General features: G+C 41.3%; 1 protein-coding gene across 3 annotated transcripts in view; it reads right to left on the bottom strand.

Moving 5' to 3' along the window:
- Window positions 1-27983, bottom strand: part of AMBRA1 (autophagy and beclin 1 regulator 1) — a 129793-nt gene that overhangs the window by 54242 nt on the left and 47568 nt on the right. For 2 of the 3 annotated variants that reach the window (XM_058845095.1, XM_058845110.1), the window contains 2 exons: window positions 25681-25764; window positions 25021-25121 (listed from right to left, as the gene is read on the bottom strand). In XM_058845095.1, the coding sequence (XP_058701078.1) occupies window positions 25021-25121; window positions 25681-25764 (185 nt within the window). The remainder of the gene's footprint in view (window positions 1-25020; window positions 25122-25680; window positions 25765-27983) is intronic. The other variant, XM_058845102.1, reaches the window with a different exon arrangement.

Raw genomic sequence — 27983 nt, 5'->3', positions numbered from 1 at the left:
TGCTAGTAAGGTAAACTGGTATGGAGGAAGATGAAGAGAGTAGGGTGGCTGGATAGTTACTTTTCTTATCAAATCCCAAAAGACCACTCAGGCATGGGAAAAGAAAGAAACCCAAAATGCCTGAACACACAAATGCACCAAAGGGTTTTTTGCTTTCTTAGCAAAGCAAAGAACAAGGTGGGTAAGGCAAAGTAAGTAAGCAAATTCTAAACTGATGCTGATAAATAAATACACCAAGAGAGCTGCTAGAGTCCTGATCTGTGGTTCTAGAGAAAGCTCAGAAATATACTAAGAACAAGACTTCTGAGCAGACAGCGTTATACTGTGCACTGAGCTCTGTCAAGCCTCCAGCAATCAACCAACCTCCATTGTATATCTGCTCCATCTCTGTACCTGCCTCTGTCAGACATGCATAGATCACTTGGAGAGCAGAATTAAAAACATTTCTATTGCTGTAACATATGCCCAAGGCTTTGTTCTCTATAACCCTCAAAACAAAGGGCTCCTCTGAACAGAAGATATGCACTAGAGAAAGCAGATTCAATGAATTAATGAAATTACACTTTGCAACCAGAAGTAGGACAGTTAAATTTTATGTTGCTCCGTCTTTAAAGGTCTTCTCACTGCAAGCCTGGATTTGGTACACAAAGGCAGCTCTTCTTGCCTTCAACCCTCAGGAAGGAAAGAGAAAAACAGGTGCTCTACAAATGTGAAGCAGTGGGACTTCCAGCAGGGAAACAGTAACTAACCTCACCAGCAAGGTAGCCCCTGCCTTAAAGGACTGAGTCAGGCAGGGAAAACACTCTGTAAAGACAGGCAACAGAAGTTCTACTGAGGGCACATAATTCCAGAATATTGATCTTATCACAGAGCATTACAAAGTTTTGCAATGAGAACAACCTTCAGAGGTGTAACAAGCAATATATAAAATGGAGAAGAACATAACTTAGGAAAACAATAGTGCTCTCCCTCTACATTAGAGAAGCTTAGCAAAATCACTAACTGCTCCACAAACAGCAAGATCATCTGGCTCACACAATTGCTGTACCTACTGCTAAAAGTACTATAAAAAGCAGCCGGCAAGCAGATTTGATATTTTTTTGGTGAAATTTCTCATCTTTGCATCCCTTTCCATGTAACCTTCAGGTAAGTAACGGTTCATTTAAACCTTGCCTTAAATCTTCTTCACCTCCAAAGGCAGGCACATCATATGCAGAGAAATTAACAATGGAAAAAAGCAGTACTGCCCCATCTACAGGACAGCCCCACACAAATTTCAGAGCCAGCACAAGCTATCGAGTAATGCTAATGCTTCAGGTGCAACAGATACCTTTATCAAAGAAATTAGGACAGAGGCAACACAGTTCTTAGTGTGAAAGGTGCGTGTTCAGAAAAATTTGGTCCATTTCTCAAAGGCTTCAAACCAGTGTAACTAACACTAATCATAAATCCAAGATCTACATCCTTCATTAAGTAATTATCTCTACTTATACTAATTATGTAATTGAGGAGTGCAATTATTAAATTATATCTATATACATATAACAAAGTGGAATAACATTCATATCACAAGTCCTGCCAGATGCCTCCCACATGCACGCATGCACTGTCCTACAGTAAAGATGATTAAAAGCATGTAAACATTTCATACAATGAATTCAGGGAGGAAAATACCCCCTAGCACAGAAATAGGCTATCCCAACCTGTGTTGTCCTCTTTGGTTTATGGGAAACATTTTAGACCACGACTGGAAGACTTAGGAAATTTAAATCCCTCACTACAGAGCTTTTGTTCACCATGCAAGCATGAGAACTTATTCTCAGCTGGTTTTGCCCAGTCAGGGTTTCAGTCTGGATGAGAGCAGAAGGTGCTGTTGCTTGTCAAGCTGTAGTGTATATAACTAAAGCAAACAACACACTTCATCTTTTTAAATTTGGACAGCAACAGATCAGCTCTTACAAGCAGCTGTTCTCACCAAGCACCTGACAGTCCTGATTCTTGGGTCCTCCACTATTTGATGGGATCACAAGTAACTGCAGTGGGTACCCAAGGGTCTCCGGCTTGTCATCCTCACGAACAGAACGACCTTTTTCTGCAGAGAGGATGTAGATTTCAAAATGCTGAAATCCAAAGCGAGGGCCAATTGAAATGCAGTGAATGTAGGTTTGATTGGCAGCTTTCCTGCGTCTGTCTATCACTGCGTAATAAACACTGGATGATGGCAGAAACGAAGATAAATGCTTTTAACAGCCCCCCTTTTTCCCTCCACCACCCTGAACTCCATCCACCCCCACTCAGCACATGACAAAAGAGTTTAAGGAGTTGGGGGGGAAGAAAGTCTTAACAATGACTTAAATAAAAAAAATCCTCAAATCTTTTCTTATAGGCCACCTACACGTGACAGGTATTTATCCATCAGTCTCAACCTCCTCAGAGGGGAGCATATCTTGGCATATGGAGAAATGAACCCTTGCCAGTCAACTATTGCTCATTTATGAATCAAGCCATGCAATCCAATGTCTGAGTTTAGACTGAAAGGGAAAAAAGGGGTGCAAAACCAGTTCCCTTGGCACTCAAGCACTACCTCAGTGAAAAGCAGGCTAACTTCAGACTACTACTATCAAACTCTCAGAGGAACAACTAATACTCTAGAGCTACACAGGCTTTGAGGTACACGTTTTGGGAACATGAAACATCTACATAGTACGGGAATTTCTTTTCCATGTATTTAACAAAAAACAGAGTTCAAATTTTTTCCAGGCTACATCATTTACCCATAATTTGTTAGTGTCTGGCAGGTCCCCCTGTAATAAGAGAAAAATTTATTATGATGCTTACAGATAAGCTTGAGGAAGCTGGAGAATGCCCTTAGCTAATTTGTGACTCAGTTTGAGGGAGTGATTGGGGACTGATATAAAAATCCCCCTAGATTAGTACTTGCATCTCTAAGCATGAGTACCTTTGAAAAGTAATTACCTCTTCATGAAACTATTTGCATCTGTAGCTGATACCGAGGTTAATCCATAACTGTAGAAAGGAAATATCAGAATTTATGGGTTTTACATTTTCTTGTTCTAGATTTACTACAATCCAGGCTCCAGGAAGTCCAAAACACAGAACAAATCTATCTAACAAACCAAGGATAGGACTCTTTGCTGCAAGAATACACCAGATTCTTACAACCAGTTCTGAATTGAATCCAATTTGAATTCAGGCAAAATAATTAATGAAGTCTAATGGAGATGGAACAGGTTCTTATACATTTCCAACCCTCAAGTATTTTATGTGACAGCCTAGTTTGGGGGACTGCCTTTGATGACAGTAAATATATTAAGTTCTGAATATGAATTTGACAAGTTCCAGCAAATCTCTGTTCCAGGCTTCCTCAAAGACAGATTTTGAAGTGGACGAGCTAACTATCTAAAACTGGGCTAATGCTGTAAAAACAGTATGCAGAGCAACCTGGGAATTTCAACCAGATATTTTTCATTTCTTTTGCTTGTTCTTCAATGTACAAGCAAGCTGTAAATAGGAAACGGGTAAAATGATTTTCATGAATGGATGCACAATATGCTACCAAGAGTATTTCAGCATACACTAAGCACTGAAAAGATCTTAGATTCAACATTAACTGAGAAAGCCCCTAAGAGTCTGTGCCCTCTGAAGGCTGAACCTTCAAAAGGCTATTATCTTTTCTTTATTCCAGATGTATAAAATAAGAAGAAATGTAATTTCCCATTCATGTTCATTCCTACTGCAAAATTTCTTTTTAAAAGGGGCAGTACTTAGCATGTTGAGTGGCACAGACCTATCAGCTATTGGAATTGAGTAGGGCTCAGCTATAGGTAAGTGAAAACGACCATCCTAATAGGAGCCAGTCAAGCGCCCAAGGGGTCCACTTACATTGAGAACAATGCAAACATCATATAGGAAAGGGAATTTTTCAGCCATAAGTTTTAGACTTCAAAAGGAAATCAGTTAATTTGCAACAAGCACAAACAATAAAAGAACAAATGACTGACCAAAAGCCTCCACCTCCAATAGAGTAATGATGGCTCCCTTACGTCTTACCTTCCTATATTTTATTTCTTTGTCTGATCATCTAACAATTAATAGGGAAATGTGTCTAGTAAGCATTTGTCATTGATGGTATAGTCCAGTTTTCCCTCAGGGAAACTAGAAGATATTAAGATCCTTTTCAAATGCATCCCTCCTATCTGTATTGTTTGCATCTCACCAAGCAAGCTGGCATTTCTTCTCCTTTAGAGAATTCACTCTGTTGCTGTTCACTATTGAGATTCCCCTGCTCATGTCACCCTGCTACACATGAGAGCTGGAAGATCAGATATGCAACAGCATGGACAGTTTCCTGAACAAGCAAAAGTTGAGCCAATAATATTTGCACAGAATGGGGGATGAGAAAAATCTCATAATCTGTGAAAAATAAACGATCTTATTCCAGCCTTTGCATATACGTATTAGAGCAAGCAAATGTCTCTGTTTAGGAATGTCTCATCCTACTCAGGGTGTCCTAGAAAGAACAAGCAGTTTCATTTCTTTGCCGTAGCTACATCAACCCTCTCAGCTTCTGGTAGCAAAAGATTGTGGCCTAAGTCTCCCAGTTGACAAGAACTTTCTCCAGCCATCCAGTATCAGATATGCACCACTGAACAGAAAAAAACCCAAACAAATAAACTGTGAGGGATACACAGAATTCCTTCCTTCTACCTCCCAAATCTCTACCAATCAGCACCACAAGCACAGCACCACCACCATGTCGCTGTAGGACACAGAATGATTCACACGGACACGGTTCAATGTATGATAGGGAAAAGGATGATTTTATTTTTGCGATTCTAGTATTTATAGATTCTTGACAATGACCAGGGATTGGATAGTTAGGTTATCACCTTCCCAATCACACTGGTCATACAAAATGTCCATCAAAAGACATTTCTTGGAAAGAATGTATACACATCTATGTTTCTAGTTACTTCCCTGGGAAAGTGGCTAGAAACTATGAAAACAAGATCAGAAGGCTTAATTTTTAGGGCGTCACCACCATAAAAAGACTGACAGGATTTAAACAGTATCTGCACACTATCTTTTTTCTGTAAGATTCATAATCTCTTATGCCATAAAAGAAAAAAACCCCAACCAACCAATCAACAAAAAAAACCAAAAACAAAACAAGAAACCCACAAAAAAACCCCAACAAACAAAACAAAACAAAACCCCAAAACCACAAAAAAACCCAAACAAACAAAAAGATCCCCAAAACACAACAAAACAGAGAGAAATATCATCTGAACCATGGGCAGGCCAGAGTATCTTACTCACACATCACCTTAGCGATGAGTTGAGAACAACGGCTCAACAACTGCTAGAAAGAAGGGATGAATGAGACAACCGGGATCTTGATTTTGGCAACTAAACAGAAAGTAACAGTTGTATGTTGTTAATGATACATAATTATTTAGCTTATGCACAGTTCGAAAGTTCATTCTTGCAGGGTAGTAAGTACAATTTACCAGAGAACCAAAAATCCTACTCGCAAAAGAAGCAGAGCTTCTAACTCTTGATGATGCTCTTACATCTGTACAACTCAAATGAAGCTGTTAAATGCTACTTTTTTTCTTTATAAGAAAATCCTCATGAACAAGGACTGTTTAGGTTCAGCTGTTTGTGTTCTCATTAGCCATTTATGATGTTTTTAGCAGCAGTGGATGGGATGTTCCCTGGGAAGGCTCCACTACACTATTGCTTTACACTATGTAACAACAGCATGCATGCATACACTTTTAAAGGAGCAAAATGCCACTTGTTTAGGGACCATCATGAAACTCCTGGAATTCTGATTCTGGATAAAGTACTGGAATGACATGTAAAGAGATGCAGGTGATCCATAAAGCCCTCAGGTGAAAATATATATCATAGGTCTAGACTTTTCAAAAGAAATCCTCCTGCAAATTAAGATGCTGCATCATTGAAGGAGTTTAGCAGGGAAAGGTTATGGATATAAAAGAAACACCTGTTACCCTCGCCTGAAACAATCTGCAAGCTGTTTGAGAAGTGGGTGGTCAAACAAGTTCTCTCTTTTTTTCATTTAGGCCCCTTGCTGGGAAGGACAGCCAAAGCTGGAGTCTTCCTATCGGCAAATTGCTGGAGCTGTTAAACTTGTTTTGAGATGCCTTCTCCACTTCCATGCGATAGCGGCATGTGTTAAAAGCATGCCTCACACTAACATATGATTCAGGCAGTAAAACATGTTTCCTTCAGTATAGCCTTTTAGGGAAAATATTCAAGCACTAAAAATACATTCCAATCTGCATTTCATTTAGCTAATGTTTTGGTTTGACCTTTTCTGCATACTTGCAGCCTTTTATACGATTTGTCTGTATGCATTTAAAAACCCCTAACATAAAACAATGAGTAAATGGTTGGAGAAAGGAATTTATGTTTTCCTCACAATTTCTATTACAAAATTCTCTGATACTTACTAAATCAGCTGTAAGAGCCATCAAGTTACTGCCCAGGAATGAGAGTCTGAAATCTACTAACTGGAAAATACTGAGGAAATAAAGATAATCCTTATCTCGTCAGTGTGAGGAGAAACAATAATTTGGGTTACAGGCATTTCTACATCTGGAGGTCCACATCAGTCTACTAAAAAAGCATTAAGATAATACATTTGAAATCTGCTCCCAAGCACCTGATTCTTCAGAGGAAAAAGTTCTGCAAATTAATGGAGGGTGTGGTGGGAGGAGCAGTGAATGAGTCCAAGACACACCAATAGATGAAAAGGCAGAAGAGAACTGAACTCTCCAGTCTCTAATGGAATGTGTATACACATCTTTCACCTCTGAACCCACACATGCAGGCATGTTCACAGCCCTGCTTCCTTATAAATTTCCAGAAATAGTAGGTGACTCTCCAAATCAAAATGTCGTATCTCTCCTGCCAGAATGCAACGAAATCCCTGGTAATGTGAACTAGGAAGGTCTCAATAGCTAATGTGTGCTCTGTCTGTCTGGGGTTCCTCTCTCTGCTTACTTTGCAACTCGTGATGCCTCTGCTCTCTCCCATCACTACGTCCCTTGCACCATTACCAAGCCTGTCATTAAATGCTTTTGGAAGTCTGCTTTTTAACCTTCACATCTGTGTTTATTCTCTGCACAAAACCAGAGTGGAATCTGTGCCTGGCAGGCATTTCCTTTTGTAAAACTCCTTCTTCTTTTCTTTTCTGACTTTTCAGAGCATGAAATGTGCCTGCTAATCCTAATTGCTGCAGATGGAGAGTCTTGCACAGACTAGACAAAGGGGGCATCCTTCCACCAAGCAGCTGTAAGCAGGCACCAGATACTTATGTTCTCCAGTTTCCAGAGCTCCCATCTCACTTTGTCACATTTCCGAAGAACACAAGGACAAACTTCCACAAGTAGCTATACCAGGAGTGGGAACCTGCCTTCCCAGACTTACCCTCTCCTGACTAAATGGCCCTCCCAGCACAGGAGCACAACTGAGCTTATTGTGTGACCTGACTCAGGGTGGGCAGTCCTCAAATACTGCTGCTGTATTTCAAAGAAAAAAGCTAAATCTCTGGCTTTTAAGGGTCATTTGCCTGCCTATATCCCAACATCAGCTCTCTTACCAAAGAAAAACTTCGTAAGGTCCGACTGGCACACACACAGTTGCCCTTCCCATTAGCAGTGCTTCAGCCAGTAACAGAGGCAGCAAGAAACTGAATCAGTATGGTATTAAGACATTTCTGCTGCCAACAGCTATTGAAGAAGTTACCTTTCCAGCTTAGCAGTGTCTGGATTCAGAGGAATATTTCCAGTGCAGCAAAAAAAAAACTGCTTCAGTGGGTTGCTGTCACCTAACTAGACTATCCTTACCACCCAAGGCTAATGCTTGTGTCCTTCACAGTTGCCACATCACACTGTCTATGAGGTCTACTGCAGTTCAGTCATCTAACATAGATGCTAACACATATCAGACTAATCCAGTGTTGCCAAAACTGTTGTATATAGTTTTAGATAATTCAGAACTCTTGCAATTTCTTGTTATTGAGACTGTGTGTCAAGACCATTGTCAACTCTAGCCCGTATTCCATGCAGGTTATACTTTATCATCAATTCCATAGCTTCTTAGTGTGGCCACAATTTTAGTTCACACTAAGTAATTCCCCTTCCTAAGAGGCTCAAATCATGTTGTAACAGCACTCCCATCTAACCAATATAGCTACACCAACAGACAGATGTAGAATAGACACAAAAATAACAAGTCAAACTGCTTTACACAGAAAAGCCTTTTCCATTGTGAGTGTGCATTTTAACTACATGAAATCCTATTAATCCAAACAAATCAGCAAGCCAAATTCCTGCTACCGCCTCTGCAGCTCTTACTGCAAGAATGTGTGCTTAGCACAACTTGAAATGTGCATGTCTTATGCCAAAACACCCATCTGCAGTGGAGAAAAAACCTTAGCAATATCTTTGTAGAGCACCTGCATGCTTTATCAACCACCACAATGCAAAAATACAAACTTTCACTAATCCAAGAAGCAGTATGTTCTTTGGAAGGGTTTGAATTCTGCAGATTTAAATGTGCATCAGTACAACAACAAGCTTCCACACTGGAGCCACTTTTCACTGTGGAAATAGCAGTACACGGTATTAATAAAAGTGCCAAGAAAAAAAATGTATTCAAAGGTTTGTACTTGCCAGTGGAAGACTTGCAAAAGTTACTACTATCCTTAAACATATTTCAGGACTGCTGTACTACAGCACCAGCCCTGTGCATCCAAACTTGTAACGAAAACGCTGTGTCAGCTTAGTGACATGGACTGAGCTACCATCACAATACAAAGCACTAGCTAAACATGCTGAGTGGTAGATTTTCACAGGAATAATATCCTCTGAGAAGGACACGTCACGAGGTATCACCAATCTAAAGAGCAGGAAGAGAAGACAGGACAGGAACTGGAAAGTAAGCAGACAGATTTGCTGTTTGCTGGGTAAAGCAGTGAACAGACATACAGCCAAAAGAAAGAAGAAAATGAGCAAGCTGAGAAAACACAAAATCTAACAGTAGTTTAAGTCATATGAAGGCAGTTTAAATTTAAAGCACGGTGAGATGGAAAGGAGGAAGCCCAGGCTGAAAGAATGTAATGGGGAGAACACATTATTCCAACTGGAATAGGAAAAAGTAAAAGAAACCTACAGCAAATAAAGTACTATCATAATGTTCTGAATACTTCCTCATGGAAGAAGTTTTGTGGGTCATTTGGCATGATCTAGATGACAGCAATGGAAACAAGACTCATTCCTTATTGCTACTAGCTTTAATGCACAAAGCAGGTTACTGCAGCCTAGCAAGTGTGCAGGGATCTCTGTTGGGGCCAGTGCAGAGATTCAGGCTCAAGAAGTGACCTCAATCCCAGAGTGTGCAAAGCCGGACTGACACAGCATATTAGTCCACACCTTGACAGACTATGTTTAACAACATGAAAGTAAGCATGCAACATTTGGAACAGTGACACAGAGTCAGGGCTCCCAGAAGTCAGGACTCCATCAAGAAGTTTGGCCAAACTCATAACTTTTCAGTGACTTCTGTAAATAGGTGCCACAGCTCAGCTCATTGCAGACAGGTCCAACCCACTGCAATTTACAAAACCGACACCAAGATCAAAGGAGACTATCGCTGTATTCCATTATTTTTAAGAAGTGTTAAAAGTCAAACTCAAAGCCACATCCAGAAAAACTACGGCAGCAGAAGCACTTCTTAGGTATTCAGCATGCACTGCACAATGAACAGATACTTAGATGGGTTTAATTTCTTTTTTAGGGCAGACTGACCTTAATCCAACTTGAATTAGCTCATAATGCTTTCAGAGGGTCCTAAGTAGACCTGCCCAAGAAGTTGCTGTACAAAATAACCACCACAGCTATTCCATACATCATTTACAAGCAAAAGTGGAGGGAAATTTTGTGTGATGAAAATAGGGCAATCACAATTTACTGGTTTACAGTAAAATTTTCAATTATACACAATCAAGATTTGGAGGAAGCCATGCTTTACTGGAGGGTAGGGGTCACAAACTAAAAAGGAACTGATGAAATGTTCCAGGATCTCACCCTTATAGCAGCAGTCAGAGGTCCAGCTCCTACCAGATCAAAGAACCAGCAGTGGTACATTCTAGAAGATGATGAACACTCCAAGCCAACATCTCAGTCCTAAGATTCAGTGCAAAATTACAGTTCCAAATGACAATTTTATTAGATCTCACAAGCCATAGGGCAGCAGAAGTTAGGAAGTAGCTCTCTAAAATCACAGGAGTGATGAGGGAGACCGACATTCACTTACAGCCGGTTTCTTTGCAAGCAGAGAAGTTATGACAGGGCTTTGCCTTCAGCTTTCACTGTTTCTTACATCAACAGACATGCAGGTATCCATGAATGAGGGTTCTTCCATAGAAATTCATCAGTCAAGCTGGGACAGGGAAATACAGAAACACTCCCCTTGCATAACCAACATGCCTTTCACATTCAGAATCCAATAAAGACCTCAGCAAAATGTTTTCTCACCTTACCTTTCAAAATCTTTGCAAATCTGATCACTCCATTTGGCCTATGAGATTTTCTCTAAACTTTATTATCGAGTCCCTCTCTGTCACAGCTTAATGTCTTCCAGCATTTACCATCAGCCCTTCTCTTTTATTTCACCTTGCTATGATTTCCAGTCCATAAGCACTGTCAGTTATTTGTCTCCCCTCAGTCTTGTTTCTCCTGTGCCTTCTTTTCCTTTCACTCTGGCAAAGTACTTTTGGATTTCCTTTACACTTTTCACAGTCCACATAATGGGGTTGTGGGGATGTGTATGTATGTGTTGGGTATTTGCATCCTTCCCTCCCCACCAGATTTTGAGCCTACCCACCTCTGCAGTACCCATTCCACCATCTATTCCAAGACAACACTAATGAAAACTGCCACCAGACCAATTCCCTCCACTACACTTTTCTACTCTGGCACCTCAGAGAAGCCTTGAGATCTGACTCGGTTGGTCTCTGGTAAACCAAAAGACAGACCCTCAAACAGCTTCTGTGTGCAGCACACCAGGAGACATCACATGGATGGGTGCATGCATGCCCACACCATGAATGCTAATATGAACAATTGTTTGAAAGAAGACAAAGTGTTTCTCCAGCTTAACTGAAACCCACGCCTGCAATCCCAGCTACCTTTGACTCATTCCTCAAACCCTCCCCTCCTCCAGCTTCCATTTGTCTCTGCGCAGAATCTCAGCTGCTCATAAGAAAATTATCAAGTGACATTATTTCCTCTACCTTTTCAACCTTCCCTCCCCCTCCTGCAATCCTTCCCTTAACAGACACAGGCATGCTCCCAGCCCTTCTAAGCACTCCACTGGTCTATGTAATTTTTCCCTCTTTTGTATCAATTTCTATCCCTTGCCATTTGTCAGTAACGTGTATGCTCTTCTCCTCCCCCTCACAATACAAATATGCATTAACTTCTTGCATCTCTACATTTCTCAGTGACTCTGGATCACAGTTTGGATGTCTAGGATGAGAAGAGGAAATGTATTGTCCCATTTGCCCTTCTCATCGCTAGCTCTCAAACTGTATATGAACTCCTGGTAGTTACTGTTCTTTTTCTTCTCCAGCATATCTTCCATCTCAACTACTACTGAACCTGCTCTACTTCTAGTGACCCCCTTGCTGGTCAAAACTCTGGACTAGTAGTCTAACTATTCTCATTAACTCTTTCTTAGCAAAGGTACTAAGATTTTTGATTCTTCGATTGCTCCTCCCTTGCCTTCTGTGAACGGCTTCTACCACAACCACTCTAACTAACCCCAAAGATGCTGAAAGAGACAACCAAGCAATTATGATTATCACTACAATTTTTTCCACACTTTGCTGCCAGCCCTGAAGTTATGTAATGGGCCACACCTACCTACGCGTTCCCACCTGTTGCTGCAAAAGCTGGTGAGTTGAAGCATTCAGTACAGCTGAAATTGTACCTTGTTTCAGACAGCGCTTGAAGCAAGGGGAAGAGACATGAATCAGGTTCCCAGAGCAGCAGGAGCAGAACTCAGAAGCCAGGCTACAAGGGAACTCAGAGTCCAAAACTGTTATATCTGCAGAGGCTGGCTTACAGCTCTCACTGATTTTGAACTCCCAGAAACATAACAACTCCTGCCTGCCAGGGCTTCTGGATTACAGCCCACACTGAGCTCAACAGGAGAGTGTGTCAACCTACTGCTCAAGAAAGCAAAACACAGCTTCCTTTAGTAGCACTAACTTGCAACTCTTGCTTAGTTCAAAGCCAGCTCTGAGCTCCTGCAGACACTGGATACCATTCCCACTTCAGCCACATTCCAGAGGTGGTGGGTGCACCAATTTAAAAGAACAAGGCATGGAGGGACATATATGAGGCACACCTCTGCCTTTGAATCCTGTTTATATTTTCTAGTGTACAAAATCTCCTGCTGTCTGCATTTACTCTTGAGTTCTGAGGCAACAAGTTAAAAAGCTAATATGAACTTAACCTAGTGTTCTCATCCTGACTAGGACCTGTGTTTGCTACTGCACAAATGCTTTTTGGCTTCTCTGCTCAGTTTCTCAGTTTTCTTCAAGAACTTCCCCATCTCATGCAAGACACTTAACACGTTCCACATTTTCAACAACCCAAAAGCACGGACAAATCCAGCCTTTATGTTTTAGGGAAAGTCTGAAGCCTAAATTTATTTCCTAGGCTCTGCCTTTGACACGGGCATTTTCTAAAACTCCTCCAGGTTCCACACAGAGGGCAACTTATAATGGCTCACGTTAAGGCAAAATACCCAGGTAAGTTAAACCTACAAGACAAAGTAACTCTGAGGAAGCAAGGAAGTTGTCACTTACCCTGCCAAGATCCTCCCATACATCTTTCCCCCACAGTCAGAAAAAGCCAGCAGACCAGAAGCATAAAACCAACAGTACCAGCTGAGCAACAATACTATGTGGAGGAAAAAACACTACTGCAGAATCTAATAGCTAACATAACCTTTGATTTGTATGCATTAAGTGATAACAGATTGAGACATAAATGCTCAATTACAAATAAAACATCCAATGGTACAATCCTATCTACCTGCAAAAGGGACCAGGAGATCAGCACATGGCATTCTTACCAGATCCACTATTCAACATACAGCTATGTTGCCATAGCAAGAACTTCCTCCATCATTATGGCAAGGTGGCTATAAAAATGTCTATGAAGATATTCTATACTGGGCATAACAAATCTGGCTTAGGGTTTGCTTTTTGGTGCAGGGTTCCCCCACCCTCCAACCCAAAAAACCCATTAGCGAAAATCATGACTAATCTCTTCAAAGATGACAGCCAAATGTGGCAGGCCACTGAGGATTCCTACCCCTCTGCACAGCAGATCACACGGGTTCCTGCCTCCCCTCTGCGCTTTGGAGCGTGGGTAATTTTTTAATTATTTTTTTCCCTTTTAAAAGGAGGCATCAAGCTCTGGGAAAATACTTTTATGGCTAAGTGAGTTTTACCACCCACAAAGAGACAGGTCCCCAAGGGGCCCTCACCGCCCACAAAAGATGAGCACTTCTGCAAAGCCTTACCCCTTCTGATATAATGATATCTAGAAATTCATCTCTTTAACAATGCACACAAAAGGAATCAGCCTGCACCCTTCACTTTTAAGAACATGATCACCTCTCTCCAATGCCTTTCTGAATCTCAAAGGCAGCTTTAGATTCACAGCCACCAATACAAAGAAAGGCTTACTGGGACAGCTTGAATCAGAAAACACATTATACAAGCTTTCTCCGATGCAATGCTTGCTTCTTCCATCGTGCAGCACTGGAACAGACTATAGTTTGTGACAGGATGCAAATGGCTGGAAGAACCTCTCCAGCAATGGACCACTGAAGACACCCTATGAAAACTCCTGTACGTGTACCAGGAACTCTGTGACCAGCACTATGATCATAAATTGTCCTTTGCAACTAGGCAATAATTTTGCTTCATAAAATTGGCAATAATATTTGCTTCAGCAATCAGTTACCACAAGGTAAGTGGTGAACTTCATGTGGCCGGACTTCAAGAAATAAAAACCTCCCAGCATCACTGCTCAAGCATCTATCTTTTTTTCCCCAAGCTAAATTGTTCTGGTATCACGTTCTGCATCTTTCTCTGCATTTTGCCTATTGTATTAAAGGGTGCTTTATCAGAAATCAGAAATCTTTCGCCCATAGACCAATCAAGTAACAACAACTACCTACTACTTTGATTAGCTAAGTACATAAAGCTTATGTCATTCTATAGCTGAAGTTTTCCTCAGCTGATTCTTACTTCAGCTATATTGAGTCCTGAAATGTAGACAGAGAGTTGCATGTGGATTTGAACATCATCTGGAATGATGTTAGTAAGATCATATAAAAAGACAACAGTAGTTTCATACTGCCTGATATTGCCTGCCTACACAAGGTTGTAGAGCTGTAGCATCATGACAGAATTCGTATTCCATTGGTTCACACACAGCTCCCCAAAGCCATTTGCAGAGTCACTACATTGCCCAAAACAAGACTTCAAAAACTGCAAATGGGATACACATTACTGGTCCCAAAGCACCTCATCTCACTCTGGGCTGTAATAATACTCAGTCACAACGGTATCATTGCTTGGATCACCACCGGGAATAAAGCAACTGCAGGAAAAATCAGCCCTCCAAGTAAATAGATTTCTACTGCCACTCTCACACTCTGTATTTTAGTATCTACAGTCAGAAGTGGATTGACCCCAGATCCCAAACACCTGGTTCTCTGAAAGGTCAATAGCAATTGAGAGAGCTTAACAGCTGGTTTGTTTAACATACATCTTGCTTCTGGCCCAAATGTTCCATAAAACTGCTGCTTCCTTATCTGTCAAAAATCTCCCCTGTTTCAGCTTAATTCAAGGGCTTTGAGTACCATTGTTCTGATTTGAACAGTCTTCTACAAATGCAGTATGAAAGCCTATAAAGTGTTGGTAACAACTCTGCAATTGACCATCACCTCTTCTGGATACACATGATAAAAGTGTAATAAGCATTTCAAGGCTCTGTATTTGGGGCCTTCTAACCCTTTACTTTATCACATGGAGGACAGTTGTATACATTGCTCTAACAACTTCTCTCACAAGGCAGCGTAACCAGGGACAACCCACAGCAAACCGTCTCCACAATTCCTGAAATGTAGCCAGCCACAGACAGTATCTGGCACACTTCAGTAAATGCAGGTCTTTACAACTACTGCTAACCTCAGTGCAGTATCACTTCCAGCTACTAGTCAAGAATCCCCTGTCACCTCAGACCTCATCAAGCATCTTCCATGAAGTGGCCTGCACTCACTCTGACCAGAAGAGTTGTGCTCATTCTAATCTCACTTGCAAACAAAATTTGTAAATTATACTCACAATGTACAGACACTGATCTAGACCAAGTCCTTCTATGGACACTAGTGCTACATAAGCAGGCAACCCTTAGTTTGAAAGTTTGGTAACTTTCAGTTACCAAAGGGAACACCAAACGAGACTCTTGACACAAAATAAATATAAACTCATGGCAAGTTAGTAACAAAGTATGCTCCAGTAACATCTGCTCTCTCAAATAAACCTTGAAAGAGCCAGAAGGCCTCTGCAGTAACAACCATCGTAAGGTTTTACAATAGAATTAGTGGACAATGCCAGTACATACAACCAGAAGCAGCTGTACCTACTCCTACAATACAGTGCTTAAGAGAACTACAACCAACTCTATTCCCACCTACACTGAACCCCAACATCATTCACTGTTCCTGTGTACTCAGTCCATTCAGAGAATCACTGAAGACTGAGTGGAAAGTGGAAAGTGGAAAAGTGGAAAGACTCTGAGATACCCTAGACCACTCTCCTGCTCAGAGCAGGGTGAATTACAGCAGGTTACTGGGGACTATCTCCAGTCAAACTTGGGTATCTCCAAAGATAGAGACCCCATAATCTCCACAGGCAAACTGGTCCAGGATTTTTTTGTGACCACTCTCACCAAAAAAGTTTTCTTGCGTTTAAATGGAATTTCAATTCGTGTCCATTGCCTTTTGTCCTTTCACTGGGCATCCCTGAAAAGAGTCTGGTTCTCTTCATTTCCTCAAGTTATTTATACATATTGACAAGATCCAGTCCAAGCCCTCTCTTCTCCAGGCTGAAGAGTTCCAGGCTGAGTATCTCACAACCTATTCTCTCAAGTCAGTCTGCAAACCCTCACTCATCTTTGTGGCCCCTCAGTGCACTTACTCTAGTATGTCCAGACCTTTCTTGTACTGGAGTCCAGAACTAGACAAAGTACTACAAATGTGGCCTTACCAGGCCTGAAGAAAAAGATGACCTCCCTCAATCTGCTTGCAATGCTCTTCCTAATTCAACACAGCACGCTGATGGCCTTAATTTCTGAAGGGCACATTTGCTGGCTCATCTTCAACTTGCTGTCCACAGAACCCCCAGGTCATTCATTGCAAAGCTGCTTTCCAGACAGAAAGTCCACAGCCTCTACTGGTGCATGGGGTCATTCTCCCCCAGGTGTAGGACTTGGCATCTCTCTTCACTGAACTTAATGATATTTGCTGGTCCATTTCCCAGTCTATGAAAGTCCCTCTGAACAGCAGTATAACTTTCTGGTTCATCACCTACTCCTCCCAGTTTTGCTGTGGGTGCACTCTGATCCATCATCCAAGTGATGAATCAAGATCTCCTCTTCTAAATAACATCCCTTCTGCCATCAGAGCAGGATGCAGACTGCCTAATTTTAGGCATCTAAGTAACCCATAGCAGAAAAGTACTCTTCCAAAACTCCCTATCTAATCACTGTTAAATATACTGGCAGCTCCACAGAAGATTCAGAGCACCTCATTTCAGCTTACTTCAGGGGATGAATCCTCAGAACAGAGGCTTCTTTTTTTCTGCTAACTATACAGGAAGCTTGGTCTCCCAAGTCAGATGACCCCAAACTTACAGTGTAAATACCTCCCATAGTGCACGTAGCTGTGGATTCTTATTTCCAGTTGACTCACAGTCTTCTCAATTAACACATTCTCAGACTTAGCAGATTGTGATAAACTATGGCTTGAGTTATAAAAGCATAAAGGAAAGACAAGAACAAAAAGGACTGAGCAACAGCAGGTTTTAAAGTGCTAATAACACAATTTTGACTCCTTAGCTCCCCTTTACTGTGCAATATTTAAGAGACTCATGGAGAATCTCCAGGTCTCAGGCATGAAGGTTCTTTGCATACAAAGACACTGATCCACAAAATTAATTTCAGAAATTAAACTGATTTTGGAATCACTCAAGCCTTTAGAGTACTCTAGTCTCTGGTAGCAAATGGAGGATAGCATCTTATAAGGGTTGTGATGCAAGTTCATTCCATCTGCCCTATAATCTCTAGTGCTTTGCATTCTTAATGTCCCAACCAAAGAATCCAAACTGTAGCTGTTCACACATGTAAACAGAGAAGTCTTTGTGACCACAGAGCATGTCTGTTGCTAAGTGGAAGATGCAAGTCAACAGAGACACAGAGCAAGCAGGGCATAATAAGCAGACAGCTAGATTAAAGTTATTCCACACAGAAAGTACCCTGACACTTTCTGTCTGTTCAGGCTTTTTGTGTATGACAGTGTACAGCAGGAGCGGACATCAAAATAAGGATGAGTAACCGCTCAGACTCCCAATGCAGAATTTGATTTTTTGAATGTCAGACAGGAAACAACACACACAACCTCTTCCATCACATAAATGCATGTGTTAATGGCTTTCTCTTAAAACTACCTATCACCCACTTTCAGGAGACATCTAGGCAGACAGAACTAAATCCCATTTAGCTGAGGAGTATTTATCTGCATCAAAACGAATGCCACCAGCTTAGGAACATTTGTGGGGATTTTTGCACAGGACTAGCATTTCAGAAGAGATTGCCTGTAGGTCATTCAAAGGCTAATTGCATCAACTACCTATCAGCCTTCACTGTGCCAAGGTACAACAATACAGGATGACACAGATTACAGCTCCAGAAAAGAGGCAGCTGGACTGCCAATTAAAGCACAGAGCCGGAAAAAACAAACTCACTGGTATCTTGCAATACAGGGAAACATTACTAAAGTACTATAAAGATGGACTTGCTGGGAAGGACACAGCATCTGTGGATCAGCTTCTTATCCCAGTGTCACCACAGAGTTGTGCATTACAAGTTGTTTTCAAGACTGTTTTTTTAAGCATTAACAAACTGTCTTCTATCTTCTGGGACAGGGATTTAATTCAAAGAATGTGTGCTGAAAAGTTCACCTTCTGATCATAATCATGAGGTGGTATAATCCTGTAGCCACAGCTACAGAATCCATGAACTGGAAGTCAAGAAGGGATCTAACACTATGTATGATTTTATTCTGCACATAGGACACCGAACTACCAGGAGATTTTATTTATGAGATACTCTGCTGTAATTGAGCAGCAACATTAAAAACTTTCATGGTTGAAGGTTGGTCTAGGGAAACACCAGCTGTTGAGAGACAAAGGCAGATAAGAGCTGAGGTGCAGCAGCTAACCTTTGTGAAAGCTCAAGGGCTGCAAGTGTGTTTTTAGAATACACAAAATAAATTTAAAAGTGAACACTTAGATAAGAGGATGTCACGCAATTAAAGTCTTCACCACATTTCCAAAATCCTACTGTCTTCAGAAGCTTAAGTATCATGTTGAAGAAATCAACATCTCTGAGGATACCTCTCACCAGTCCCATGAAGGGACACTCCTCATTCCCTCCTGTAAGAAGTTCATTTATTTGCAATTCAGCCCTACAGCCTCATTTTTTCCTTACATTTCTGCATGAAAGGCTGCACTTTCAGAGAAATTGTAAACTGTTCTCAAGTCTGTGATGAAGGTGACAGGTATCTATAGCTCTCAAGTTGCAGAAGACTCTGAGGCATATTTTAAGCCTCTTATATCACTTAGTGTCCACTGACGTAGATCACAGAAAGACCATGAAAATAAAATTACTCAAAGGTTCACATCTTTCCAAATTTAGCAGTATCAAATAGACTTATAAGAGAAACACGCAGCACAGAAAGCCACACAGCTATTTTCATTGATTCTATTATTCTACAGAACTGTCTACTATGAAAAGAAGGATTAGATCAAGACACTAATTCAAATTCACACAGTTGTCTTGGAAGAAAAGGCAGAAGCAAGCCAATATCAAAAAGCCAATGATGGACATCTAAAGGTACAGATTCAGAATAACACTCAAATCTCAGGGAACTGTACAGAAAATTCATAACTACTAATACTGAGAAAGACATGGGTACACCAGAGGCAACTGGCAATGTGTCTTCCCATCAACTTTTGCTGGCCTTCCGGAGCTCTGAAGTTCTCTCTGTCTTACCCTGCACAGCTGTGCATCACTACAAGCACATCTGAGCGATGGGAGCATCTCAGAACAGAATTAACAGCATTGCATACATGACAGAACAGGATTAGGTCAAGATGACTTGAGCCACAGGAGGCAATCACACCTGAAATGCCAGAGGAACTGGAGATCTGCCTTCAGCACGGTTTTGAAGCCTTTTATCATGATCACTTCTATCACTAGAGCAGAAGTGAAAGGGCTAACTCTACTTGCAATGGCAATCAATACTCTGTGCAGCTGCATGTACCACAGGCTCACCTATATCAATTTAGCTGGCTTTAGCTTAGAGCCATTCACTTGTGAACATTAGCCCTAAACACAGCTAGAGTGATTAACAGATTGGGAATGTGCACCAGGAGGCACCTTAACTAGTGCATGTCACTGGTGAGAGACCACCACCATAATTCTTATTAGAACTATCACATCCTCAATCACATCCTTCCTGTTCCAGAAGGTTCACATTTATCCATCTTAACTAATTTTCACCATGATGGAACTTCACACACTCTAACAATCGTGTGTTAGCAGTTGCTGACTGAAGTATAGAAATTCACTAGAAGACACATGACTTTGAATTCTCCCAGGAAGTAAAGCTTTGAAGAACAGCATAGCTTATGGGATTTTGGGAAAACAACAGCCAAACATCACACTTTCAAGTTCGACTCCCATTAAAGGGATCAACTGATTCTTAGCTTCATCAATAGCCTCAGCCCTGACCCAGTGCAAAAAGGCTACACACAGCTTGCTTTGGCAACTCCAGCAGAGATACCCAAAGCTGAACCATCATTCCTCTTGTGGCAGGCTATATGCTGAACAGGTGTGAGATATGAAAAAATCTGTAACCAAGCTCATTGTTTGACTACATGTAAGCATTCAATCTGAATTTATTACCCTGAGATAGCAACAAAATCACTCAGAAACTGTATATGTAGAATTTGTATCACTCAACCCTTAAGCCCTGCTGAATCTGGATCTCCCCAGAAGGTGGAAGACTCAGAGCAACTGTGCTGGATTGTGTTTAAACAGATAAAAACAGACATTCTGGTGGCAAAACCAGAATAGATAAACATGACCTATGACCACACAAGGAAAAATATTTTGTTTGTTGAGATACACATAACTGAATAGAAGCCTATTAAAACAAAGAGATGCAAGACAGAAGCATTTCACAAAGACAGGTAACTCTACCATAAACTTTCATCTGCAGGTCTCCGAATGAGTAACAGAAATGCCAACAAAATGGCATTTGTGTCAATTTTTAAAGCTTCCTGCAAAGTTCCTTGGGAAACACTGATTCTCTTCTTCCCTTAAGCTTCCACTGAACTGAAACTAAAGCCTTCTTTGTTTCACTATACCATTAGCATGTCTCTGTCCATCCCAAAGCAGTCAATTACTATAGAGCCTGAGGCAAAAGTTCACAGAGGGGAATCAGAGGTCACAAGCACTTCAGTGGGAATGATACAAACCTTTTCTTTTAAATGTATCTACTGATTTTAAAAAACATATTAAAATGGACATCCTGGTCTGTGCTACCAGATGCCAAAAATATCTATAACTTGGCCATCACAAGAGTGTCCTGCTTCACAATGCAACTTAGGACAAAGAGAAAGTTATTAAAAAAACAAACAAAATATCAAACCAAAAACAAGAAATAAATGAACCAAAGAAACAAACAAACAACAAATGCAAACAAAACAGTGGGCAGAAATACTCAGCTTGCAGAAACATTTCAAAAAAGCAGTACAAGGTAGTAAACACAATGCTGGGCTGTGTGTTCCTTGCGCATATTAATACTGCTGAGCTCTGCAGCAGTACTAACTCCCACTAGAAAGGGTGTAACCTCCTCCCCCAGAACATCTCTTTGGTATCTCCTGGGAAGTGTAGAAAGGGAAAAAAAAATAAAAAAGGGAAAAGAAAACCAAACCAAAAATCAAAACCCCACTCTGTTGGCCCACAAATGGCAGAGAACCCAAAAGACTCTAAGACTGAAATGGCTCCAAGATGCACCTATACTGCCACATGCAATCAATCAGCCACATGAAGTGAGAAACCAAAATATATTTACTGCTTTCATCACCACTTCAGCAAACAACCACTTCAAATGGCTTTCACTGTATGGATGTTTCCTTGGAGACCACAACTCCATCACTCAGGGCAGTTCACCAAGGAGAGGAGAGTGTAGAGGGTGGCTTGCAGCCCACACTACCAAGAGCCTTAAAAGAGCTGCCAAATGAACTCTCAGATTTCTTGATGAGTCTTGAAATAAAGGGGAATATGGAAGACTGAAAAATATGCTAGTGTTATACCAGTATTTTAAAAGGTTGAAATAGGATGAGACTGTCAGTCTTGTCAACCTGACATTGATTCCAGACAAAATAATGAAAAAGCTGATATAAGACTCAGTTAATAAAGGATTAAAGGAGGACAGTGTAATTACTGCCAATCAATGTAGACTTTACAGAAAAATATAACTTGTCAAACTACCAACACTTTTTGGTGTGATTACAAGTTTCAATGATAAAGGTAACAATGTTGATGTAATATATTTTCACATGGTGTTTTACTTGATGCCAGAAAGCACAGTGATGCAGCATTCTGTATCAGCTGAGAGATCTGAACTGCATCAGGAGATAAGGAGGCAGACAGGTGCTACTGAGGGGAGTTGCTGTTCCAGTGCTCCATGCAAATTAGGCTGCTGGCATGGAGATCTCTCTGTCTGTCATGTTGACTGGTATTGCTTCATTCTCCCCCTGGGCTCCCACCTACTCTACCCATCTGTTGCCACCTTCCCCATGCTTTGCCTGGAAGTGCCTTGGCACAGGGATGGCCATCAGTCCCCTGACTAGTACAAAGGGCTCTGATTTGACCTAAGCTCTGCCTGGCATGTTAGTCCCTCTGCCCAACCCACTGTGTTGCTGTGCTACTCCATCTGCAGAGCTAACCTGCAAGTTTTAGGGGTTCATTAAACCTGACTCTAAGGATTTAGTCTCAAGGCAGTCTTCCCTAGTGTGCAGCGACTGTCTGTGTAACACTTGCATGAGAATGACACTTAAACAACAGAAAGCTGTTGACATAGAGAGCTGAAAGTAAATGGACAGAACCTGACAGCAAGAGCTCTGACATTAAGAAATTTAGTCAGCACACCACAGTAATTCACACACTAAGATCTCCATCTGCTCCTTTGAATTCCCCTCAGCATATAGCAGTAAATGGGGCAGTGGACAGGAGCAGAAGTATAACTGGATGTATTTTCTCAAACAGCAGCTCTCACTCATACTTGATCACAGAAGTCTACTGTCAGTTTTTAGAAAACTGTCAGGTTAGCAATACAGAGTTTTTTGGTAACTCTTCTCAAATGCTGTAGAGGTTACATAAGAAATACATTTGGCATTTTTGCATTTAAACATAATTCAAAAATGACAGTCTGGATGGTAGAATGAAGCAATTCAAAGCATTCAGGCTTACATTAGCCTGTGTTAATGGGAAAATAAATGATTGATTTTTTTCCTCAGCCAAGGCTGTCAACCTCACCCATAACTACCAGGCCAGGGTTAAAGTACTTTCGAGTTTGAATAGAGGTTTTTCACCATGATATTGAAGAAAAAGCTACCATAAGCCCTGGCACAGGCTAAATATAAAGGAAAGTATACTATCAGCATTGTAACTTTCAATGTCTCTGAAACACAATACCAAAAATGACAATGCTGCTGACCAGTGTAACAAGTATAAGAAATTCTTTGGCTATTCCACAACTGCAACCTCCTCATCTTCTAGTTCATGCCTGTCATGCCTCCACCTAGTATTTGCAATTTCAACTCTCCTTTTTTCTGCAACATACGAACAAGTTTTTGAGCATGGACATAAAAGAACATTTTGAAATCTGAAAGCATGGGTAAATGAAACAAAATATTAAAACAACATAGCACAAGCAGCTACTGCATTGGAAGAATTAATTTTATATTTAAGTCAATAAAAGCATTTACTGTGGAGTCCCAGCCATTCCAGTGTGAGATTCCACAACACTGCCAGAGCCAAGGAACCTTGCTTTACGAAGGCTCAGCACAGCATCACGCAGAAAAGATTGATCTTGTTTTTGAAACTCCCGTGATTACAATTTCTGACTTCCTTTGTTATTCTCGGCATACATTCAAAAAACAGCAAGCTTGTGTGTTTTGGGACTCAAATTCCCCAAAAAGTGTAGATGAAAAAGCCAGGTTATTTCCCAGCCTCAATGGAACAGGCAAACTACAAGGAGGCCTGGAGGAGGGATGAAGGCAGGTGTCTCCAGCAAAGCTGGGCGACACAAGAGTTCTGCAGTGTTGCCTGGCAGCAAGTAATTATCTGCCAGTGTGCTGCTTCCACGTGCCAACAGCCAAAGCCCACACAGGCAGCAAGCACAGGGAAGTATGTGCGTCAGCTAACGCTACAGGTTAGCTCCACTGTTTCCTACAGGATACAAGCAGAGGTGCTTTGGATGAGAGTTTGCCTGAGCTCCTACGATTATTGCAACAGCACTAGGAACCACTCAACTCAAAATGTCCAGGGAGACAGAAGTCTGGAAGATTATGGAAATCTATTATCAAAGGCAAGATCACTGCCATACTAAACCAGCACTGCAAACCTGGCAATAGTACTGCCCCAAAATGATTGGAAAAACTCCAATAGAAACAGGTTAGATAAATCCTGTAAAAAATAAATGGCTTAGGCATAGTTGATTGTGCCTTAGGATAAGGTCAAGGGTCATGCAGCCTCTTGAGAAACCTGTCAGCACTCCTTTCAGTGATGGTCCTGTGATTACCTAAAGGAAGAAGAAAAACCACATCCCAATCTACCTGTCCATACATCATCTCTTGTTCTTCCCCAAGCTCCAAAATTACTCCCCCGCACCGGGGTTAATTACAGAGCAACTCAGACCCAGCCAAAAAAGACTCACCCTCAAGATATGTGTCATCCATAACCATCTCATTCATGAACTGCCAGACTGCCATACTCCTCCTCCTCTTTCCCCCACCTCCCTTCCCACCTCCGCTTGCCCTCTAAGGCTCCCAAATGCCTGTGTGCTGTATGTGGTGGCAGCTGAGTTTTTTAATATGCACTTATTAAGATCCTAATTGAATCCCACATTGCCTTGTGTGCGTCTTCCTAGCCGGAACATGAACAAGGCACCCTATAATTCAATTAGAAGGACCAGCAGCAAACTGATCATTAGTCTGTCAGGTTGTTTCAAAAAAGACATCTAGGAATAGGGGAAGAAGTTAAATAGAGAATTGTTAACACCCATCCCCAATTCATGCAGTTACATATACCTGAAGCATGGAATCGGCACTGCTCAAGCACTTGAATGACAGCTTACTATATCAATCCAACAGTCTTTTCTTTTGTTTCAGACAACTCAAACAGAACCTAAACTCAAATAGAACCTCAAAAGTTGGAATTAATTTTCCTCATCAATCCTTCTCTGCTCAGATTCATAAGAAAACACCACTAATACACATGACTACTGCAAACAAGGAAATCTCATTACCTGCCAAGACCCTGTTGACAGAGGAATGAGTGGCTAAGCCAGGCTGTCCCCGTTCATGGAAAATCCCAGCATAAGGCAAGTACTCTGGCAGCAAGAAGCGTCTGCAAAACAAAAAGAGTAAATCATGGAGAAAGCCATCCTGTGTATTACAGCCCTGAAGAGCAACTACAATTACTTTGAGGAAATGTGACCACATTCCAGCAGACTACAGTAGAGAGAAGGCTGGAATCCTTTGCTTAGCCAACCACTTCCCTGCTTCAAACAAAAAGTAAATTAGAGATTAGATCCTCCTCTGATCGACATGGCTGCAAAGATCAACACTAAACAAATCCTCTATCTCCCACAATAGTTTCCTAATCTCAAACCAGTACTCAGCATTGTGCTGAAAATCTCTGATCAGATTCTTCTCTCCTCCTATTCTGTCTTCACACTGTGAACTCAACCTGTAAGTGAAAAGCACTAAGACCATGCTATCTTTCAGATATCACAGGATAAGCAGCTCATACCAACATGCCATCCCAGGAGTCCTAGAAACTGCAAACCAAGGATAAAGAAGCCCTGTGCAAGAAAAGGAATCCACCTGAAAGCACTAGAGAGCTGTACTGCAACTGGTACCTCCAGGATTCCCACACCTTTTGCTCTTAGGCATAGATGCCTTACCTTGGGACAAAGCGCCCCAGTGAGGGTGCAGACATGCGGGCATTCCGGGGAGCTCGGTGCCTGGATCGGTCTCCATTGTCCCTTCAACAAAAGAAAGAAAATCACTGTACATTAAAAATACTTCGTAATAAAGTATTTTCCAAGAAAACAAAACACCAATGACATCACCTAGTCAACCTGACTATGCTACAGAGATTCAATGGTTCTTATGCTTCCAATGTTCTAAATTCATGCAAGTAACTGTACCAAACCCTCTTGACAGTTTTATATGAGGGTAACCTTAAAGTCCTCTTTCTTCACTGTTTGACAATGTCTCAAAAGTATCAACAAAGCCATAGAGAGTCAATGAATCAATGTCAGCACCTAAGCAAATGAAAGAGAAACCTCAGAATTTTGACCAGGAGAGCAAAAGGCAAGCTCACCTGAGTCCTGAGAAGAACCTTCTGTTAGCCAAAGAGATCTGTTAAAGTTCACACCTTTATTCCCAGAAGTGCAAGCAAAAGAGTGTAATCAGCAGACTATTCTTTTGTGTTCCTTCCCTGAAGGTCCAGTTTAAGTGCAATCAGATCTTAAAACTATCTCACTTTTCCTAAGTTTTTCCAGTTAAATCAGAAATGCTAAGTCGTATCAGACAAAATTGCACCTCCTTGACAACACCTCATTCTGTTTCACAATAAATGTCTGGGCCTTGGGGAATGAGAGGAAAGGGTCTAGCATCTATAATCCTACAGCAGACACAGGAAGGCACTTCCCCAGGAGGGCAGTGCAACACTGAACAGGCTACACAGAAAGGCTGCAGAGCTGCTATCCCTGTAAATCTCAAGATAGGAGCTAGACAAACTCATGGATGGCCCAGTCTGATTTTGGTAATGACAGCTGTACAACAAGCAGAAGGTCAAACTGGAGGACCTTCGGAATCCCCATCACACAAAATTCCTGATACTGCATTCCTAAGCCACAAGGGGACCTGTAATTATACAGCACTAAAACCGCAAGGAAAATAATGAGACTCCATTAGTGACTCTCAAGTTCTGAAAGAGACCTTAACAGTGCTTTCTTCTCTGTTCAGAAATTTATTCTCTGTATGACCTTGCACAAGTAACAAGTCCGCTCTCCCTGAATTCCAAATCCCCATCTGTAACTGCAGCGCTGTCTCCTTCCCAAGCAGTTGTGGGGAGAATATTACTTGCAGAGCCTTGAAATCACTAGGAAACTAAATATTCCTTATGCAACGCACTAGCAGCACATTTCTAACCCACTCCAGCAAGCTGTGCATTTTATAATTATTTTTCGTTTTGCTTTTTTAAAGTCAGTGAGCAAGAAACGTGGGCTGAGAAGAAAGTCTATTACGTGGCTGTTTCCCACACACTTGAGGAACCCAGGAACACAAAAGCAGAGGTTCTTCTGCAAAGCTCATTAGCATTTCAAGCTATTTCACCAAAATCAAATCTAAATCCAAGCTCAAAGCTTCCATTTCTCCTCCCACTGTAGATGCAGCATTTGCAGTTCACAGCCAAAGCCACGCCTCACCCTCATGATTTTGTGTAACCAGCAGAGTTCCTGAGATCAGAAATGTAAAAGCTACTGCTGTTCTTTTATCACAGGCCTCCAGCCTATTAAAATGCAGATCAATAACAGAAGGAATCCTGCAAACTTGAGTGCTGACATATCAACTTTTGTTGCTAAAGAGAAAAAGCCAAAGGAAAACGAAGTGTCATGTTCCAGATCTTGCCACAGACAGTAAGAACCAGCAGAAAACAAGAATTACTCTTTAAAAACCTCCATGTGGCAGCTTTTGAAACAATACTGATATGCAACCCTGGGAGAATAGCAACAAAACTGTTTTCAGGGTTTGCATCTGCTTTGGACATTTACTAGAATTGGAAGACACTTTTGAAATGGACAAATATCAGGAAGAGGAACAACAGCAGGACTACACTCTACAGAACTCTCCAGCTGAAGAGAATCTCTGCAGCAGGTTTCAAAAGGAATGAAGAATTAGCTCCAGCAAACAAAAGGAGGCAAAAGGGCAAAGCCTACAGACTGAATCAAGACACCTAAAGGAACTAATTAAAGTTTTTCTAATTGCCACTACCCACAGGTCTTAGCCTCCACAAAAACATTTTCAGACACATTTTTTAACCAAGGCAACTTTCTGATGTGAGAAGTCCATCCTGTACTTCCCTATTGATTTACTGTGCACACAATCTCCCGACAATATGGAAAAATACCTGAAAGAGAAAAGTATAGACAAGGCTGCTTTTTTTTTTTCAGTTTTCACCATGACAGAGACAGCCTCTACT

The sequence above is a fragment of the Poecile atricapillus genome, chromosome 1, assembly GCF_030490865.1.
Source record: "Poecile atricapillus isolate bPoeAtr1 chromosome 1, bPoeAtr1.hap1, whole genome shotgun sequence".
Taxonomy (NCBI): Eukaryota; Metazoa; Chordata; class Aves; order Passeriformes; family Paridae; genus Poecile; species Poecile atricapillus.
The sequence above is the reverse complement of the archived record's forward strand: the minus strand, read 5'-3'. Positions and strand labels throughout refer to the sequence as shown.